The sequence below is a fragment of the Nanorana parkeri genome, unplaced genomic scaffold, assembly GCF_000935625.1.
Source record: "Nanorana parkeri isolate BGI_ZX_2015 unplaced genomic scaffold, ASM93562v1 scaffold435, whole genome shotgun sequence".
NCBI lineage: Eukaryota > Metazoa > Chordata > Amphibia > Anura > Dicroglossidae > Nanorana > Nanorana parkeri.
Window position 1 is genome coordinate 746,343 of NW_017306703.1, and position 6,034 is coordinate 752,376.

At 40.6% G+C, this 6,034-nt stretch overlaps 1 protein-coding gene across 1 annotated transcript in view; it reads left to right on the plus strand.

Annotated features, from left to right (window-relative positions):
• Window positions 1–5,270, plus strand: part of LOC108789991 (transcription factor CP2-like protein 1) — a 41,643-nt gene extending 36,373 nt beyond the window's left edge. Inside the window, exons 12-15 of the mRNA XM_018560159.1 lie at window positions 898–980; window positions 1,505–1,650; window positions 2,695–2,746; window positions 5,194–5,270. Of these exons, the coding sequence (XP_018415661.1) occupies window positions 898–980; window positions 1,505–1,650; window positions 2,695–2,746; window positions 5,194–5,231 (319 nt within the window). The 3' untranslated portion in view covers window positions 5,232–5,270. The remainder of the gene's footprint in view (window positions 1–897; window positions 981–1,504; window positions 1,651–2,694; window positions 2,747–5,193) is intronic.
• Window positions 5,271–6,034: the final 764 nt, after the last annotated feature.

The window sequence follows — 6,034 nt, forward strand, 5'->3', positions numbered from 1 at the left end:
TTGGCGTGGGGGCCCCCCCCCACCACAAAACACAGTCCCCTGCCAATGGCTGACAGGATTGAGGTTGGTGCATATGTGTCACCTAGGTTTCCTACATATATAGTGAAGGGCTACAGGGTTTATAGCCGATTTTAAGAAAACAAACTTTTTATGTTCTCAAAATCTCAAGTTCTGTTCTGGGTCCTGGAGTTCAGAGGCTTTGTAGAGCTTTGGGTGGGATTAAGCCTCCATTTCTAGGTACACATCTTACCTGGTAGTCATATCTCATTATTAGTCTCACTGCCCACAGGCCTTTATATATGCAAGCCAACTGTTGCTCAGGGCTTTCTCACTCTCTCTCTTGCTCTCTGTTGTGAGACCCTGCTGCTGGGTGAAATGGCTGACAGAACACTTAAAAAAGGAAAAAAAAAAAAACAGTTCTTTCCAACTGTAATTGTATTATCTTACAGTTGCATCCTCTTGTCTCTGAAGCATTGAAATGAGGAAAAGAACTGTTTCAGGTTTCAAGAAAACTATTTCCTACAGCAGTTTAAACACAATATATTAGTGCAGACAATGAGAAATGGCACTTTGGAGGGATGCCTAGTTCAATTAAACAGCATCAGAGGCCTGGTATCTCCAAGCAGGCAGATGTTGTCTAATGATCAGCAGTTCTCTAGTATGGTGCAGCAGGTTTGGAACATATCAGGAACTCTTGGATGGCTACATTTGTTACATTGCAGTAGTGAGATTAATGCAAGGTTGAACCTTTGTAGATTGGCATAAACAATACAAAAACAAATGAAGACTGGACTGCATAACTGATGACTGTGTATCATCCTGTTGTACTTTGGTTTTTCATCATACAATACAAGAGCACACATATCTGACTTTTGCTGTTAAAATTTTTACCAACAGGTCTGTGAGGCCTCGTCTTACATTATACATCAGTGCAGAATCTATGGGAAAGAATCAAAATGAGGCTGATTCAAGCCAGACAGGTAGGCTTAGCAAAGAAAATGTCAAGTTGGCTATATCTATGGGCAATTTCAATCACTTTAAAACTACCTAAGCACATAATATCAGTTATACCAACCTTAAAGGCCCATTCACACTTATGTAAGGCATGGTAATACATGTCATGAGTGTTGGTGTGCTGCGGTGCCATTCATTATAAAATAGCACCCTAATTCACCTCTGTAACAGTGCACTAAAATGCACAGTAATGCAGTAATATGCATTGTAGCTTACTGCATACAAAAAATACTGCAGGTACGATTTTAGAGTCAATTGTGGTGGTTAGGTTGCCCATTCAAACAAATAGGCTGACTTAACGCAACAAATGTTTACAAGAGTGCTTTAACGCACCACAATGGCCCTGAGTGTTGTTAATGGGCCCTAAACTCTGCCAGAGCAGGATCACCCAGGTATTATTTTAATGAAAGCTTCAGCTTTAAAATATTGAAAATTACTTTTGAAATTACATTAAATTATATTTTAGTGATTGCATCTTTATTTCTGACAGCGCTGTATCAAGAGATCTATCTGGAAAACGCAACTGTAGCAGAGTTGACCAATAAGCTGGCTGACCTTTTCAGTGTGCCAGCCAATCACATACTGCGTATCTCCAGAACAGGCCCCCACGGGATCCATATTCTGCTCAGTGACACAGTAAGTAATTGCTCTAGAATCGATGATAGGTCACAATGGGGGGCATTTTTTTTTAAACTAAGGGATTTGATATTGACTCTGGTTAGCATGGTACTAAATGGGAAAAACTCTTATGCATTAGTCTACAATATGGTCCCTGTCCATAATGGTGTCATGAATGTGTAAAACTGAAAAATAAATAGTACATTGGACATGAAAATGTTCACTCTAAACATTCCCAAAATTGAATGATTTTTGGGAACTTAACCCCTTAAGGACCAATGACTGAATTCTTCCATCATGGTTGTCCATGCCATAAGGACCATAAGGAATAGTTCCGTCATGGGTCCATAAGAGTATATATGCAAATGACACATCAAAGTCCTTTACAAAACGGTATATATGTGTTGGTGCAATAAATATGAGAGATGAAAATTGCGGTTGAACACACACAGCACAAATTGCTTTGGTCCTTAACTGAAATACAAGCATCTGAAGCTTGGTCCTTAAGGGACCAGTGGTGGCATGTTCCCTTTATTGATCTGCCATAATATAAAACGAATATATAACTGGTTAGCCCAGCTGCAAGAGACCCCATTGCTATGACCATGTGTGTAAATCCAACCACTCAGGTCTTCAAGTGTTCTGAACTGTCAGTGAATGATGCCAAGCCAACACTGAAACCTTCATTTTGGATAAGGATGAACGATAAAAGTAACAGAAAACAAAACCTTAAAAATAATTCACAATGTAACTAGCCTCCATTTAAAGAAATTCAGTTTCTATGTCCTCAGTAATATACTCAATGTGGTGCCATCTGAGGCCTTCCAGAGCTGTTAAGCCTTCCTAGTGTCTGAGGCAAAACACAGCACTGGCAGAAAGCCATTTTTTCTCTGCATATTAAAATCAGTGGAGACTTCAAGGGTGCAAATTCTATCAACTGCCACTTATCTGAGAAAAACTTCCCGCGTTTCCTCAGCCTGTAGATTAGAATAAACATGAGTATTTCCTAATGTAATGCAAATGAGCTTGGTCTTCTGATAGATATATTTGCCTTCCCCGCAGATGGTGAGAAATATGCCAGATGAATTCTGCTTTACTGCTTCACTGCAAAAATGTAAGTATTCATTCCATCTGGTGCTGAACGCTTTTTTCTCCTCAGTATACACTCAAGAGGGAAACGGGTTTGACATACATGATAAAACTCCCAGTTTAACTCAAAATATACCCCAGTGGCTGATGGAAACCGGGATACATCAAAGACTTAAAATGCTCAATGCAAACAAAGCAGTGGGTCCGGATAACCTGCACCCCAAGGTACTTAAGGAATTAAGCCAGGTTATAACTAGACCATTAATCCTCATTTTTAAGGACTCCTTAATGACTGGTAGGATCCCCAGTGATTGGCGGAGGGCTACGGTAGTCCCAATATTCAAAAAGGGGGCAAGGTGCCAACCTGGGAACTATAGGCCGGTCAGTCTAACATCGGTAGTTTGTAAAATGCTAGAGGGCATAATAAAGGATTATCTGGTAGAATTTGTTCAGGAAAACGGGATAGTTAATGACAATCAGCATGGGTTCAGGAAAGACCGTTCCTGCCTAACTAACTTGCTAACTTTTTATGAGGGGGTGAGTAGAGATATGGATGGAGGGAGGCCGGTAGATGTGGTATATCTGGATTTCACAAAGGCTTTTGATGCGGTACCACACAAACGCTTACTTCACAAGCTGAGAGCTATGGGCATAGATGAGGTGGTGTGTACGTGGATAGAGAACTGGCTACGGGAACGGGTCCAGAGGGTATCTGTAAATGGCACCTTTTCAGAGTGGGCTAGTGTAATGAGCGGTGTGCCTCAGAGTTCTGTGCTGGGTCCCATATTGTTTAACTTATTAATTAATGACATCGGGGAAGGTGTTAACAGCAGTATTTCCGTGTTTGCAGATGACACCAAAATAGGGAGGGTAATAGACACGGACTTAGACACTATAACATTACAGGAGGACCTGGATAAAATAGGGGAGTGGGCATTAATGTGGCAGATGAGGTTTAATGTCGATAAATGCAAAGTAATGCACTTTGGAATTAAAAATAAACAAATGGGTTATACAATTATGGGTATGCCGCTGGGGAAGTCAGAAATGGAGAAGGATTTGGGGGTCATTGTAGACCACAAACTGAAAGGTAGTTTGCAGTGCCAGGCTGCTGTAAACAAAGCTAGCAGGGTCTTGGCTAGCAGGGTTTTGTCCTGTATTAAAAAGGGTCAAGTCTATAATTTTGCCACTTATAGATCATTGGTTAGACCTCATCTGGAGTACGCGGTCCAGTTCTGGTCACCAGTACTAAGAAAAGATGTCCTTGAGTTGAAAAAAGTCCAGCGGACGGCAACCAAACTAATTAGGGGTATGCAGGACAAGAGCTACGAGACAAGGCTACTAAATTTAAACATGTTCACATTAGAGGTGAGGAGATTAAGGGGGGATATGATCTCCATGTACAAAATGTTCAATGGTGGTAGCAACATTAGCGATAAACTGTTTAAAATTAACTCCATTACAAAAACTAGAGGCCACCACCTAAAATTGGTGGAAAGAAAATTCCAGCACAAGGGGCGAAGGGGGTTCTTCACAGTAAGATCAGTTAGGGTCTGGAACTCACTGCCACAGGCGGTGATTTCAGCAAATAATGTGGAATTGTTCAAGAAACTTTTGGATGATTTCTTAAGGGACCGTAATATACAGGGGTACGGGTACTCCTAGAATGAGATCCTAATAGGTTGGACTTGATGGACTAATGTCTTTATTCAACCTCAAACACTATGTAACTATCTGGGATGAAGATTATGTGACATTGTGATTTGTTTCCATATTAAAGCACTTATTATCAGTAAGGTCTGAATGGCACCCCAACGCACCATGCCAATGGGAGTGTGTTTTGTTGCAATGTGCTGCCATAAATACTACATGGTGCATGGTTACTGGTGCGTAAGGCAGCCTATTCAAATGAATGCGCTGCCTTAATGTACCGCATACAAACTTGAGTCATAACACACATGTGCTAATGGAGCAAAATAGTGTAAATGGGCCCTTAAAGTGTATGTACAGCCAAAACTTTACTCTTAGTTTTGGATAGAGTGGGGACAATTTTGTTTTTTTTACTACTATCCAAGCTCCATTAGAGAGGTTTACCCTCATTTCCTGCCCTGATGCCAAACCTTTTACCAGACAGGAACTGGGGAGACGCTCCATCAGCAACACAAACAGTAATAAAAATGTGTTCTTTAGTAAAAATTTACTAAACATTTTTTTGGCATGACATACAGTTTATTGGTGTATCTCAGGGGTTGCTAAACTTCGGCCCTCCAGCTGTTGTAAAACTACAAGTTCCATGAGGCATTGCAAGCTGCTAACAGCAACAGGCATGACTACCAAAGGGAGGTGCATGATGGGATTTGCAGTGTCACCACAGCTGGAGGGCTTACGTTTGGCTACCCCTGAATCTTATGAACAATGCACATGGAATATTCCAGAGTATTAATTTGCCATCTTTATCTTTTGTCTGCACAGTGCAAAATCCAGAGGGATATCACTGCATCCTGAAGTAATCCTCAAGTGAAACGTCTCTTCTACACTGGATATTAACAAATAAAATATGCTGCAACACAGCAGACATTATGAGGCCTAAGAAATGGAGTGGAATGGCACAGCAAGGAATACACCTCAAGCATGTTGCTGAACCATTCCCTATGCAAACATTAGCACTGGTGCTATGTGGATGACCCTGCCTTGCAGACTAAGGATAGCCTCTCACAAGCCTAGTCACATAAAACCAAGCATATGATTAAAATGGTTAGGCAGATGTTACATATCATATTTATATGTGGTTCTCTCTAGGTGAGATGAAATGTACTGCAGGAAATTGCATTTCAAGTCCAAATCTAATTCTTTCCGATGTGGCTGGTTCACATGTATGAGCTGTAGTTTAGTGTGTTTATACTGTAAGAGCCCATTCACATCTACTTGTGTGCGTTACCACACGTGCACATGTGTGAAAGGGCCTCAAAGCCAGAGATCAAGTCATCTCGGTGTCCTGACTAAATACGAAAGGTAGGGATTTGAATATAATTTCAGCTGACTATATCTGGGCCCCATTTTAATCTGAATTTATTTTCATCATGTCTTTAGTTTAAACTGGTTTGTGACAGATTTGTGAGACACATTGATCTACATTGCCACATGAAGGAAGCGGCCTTTATGTTTTGTAGCTGTGTATATAAATATTTCTAATAAAATCTTTTCTTACAAAAGTATCAGTACAATTCTGTGTGGGCTTTTTTTTATGTAGTCATCATGGTCATACAAGTAAGGTAAATATCACGCCTGCGATCCTGTTAGGAACACTATGCAG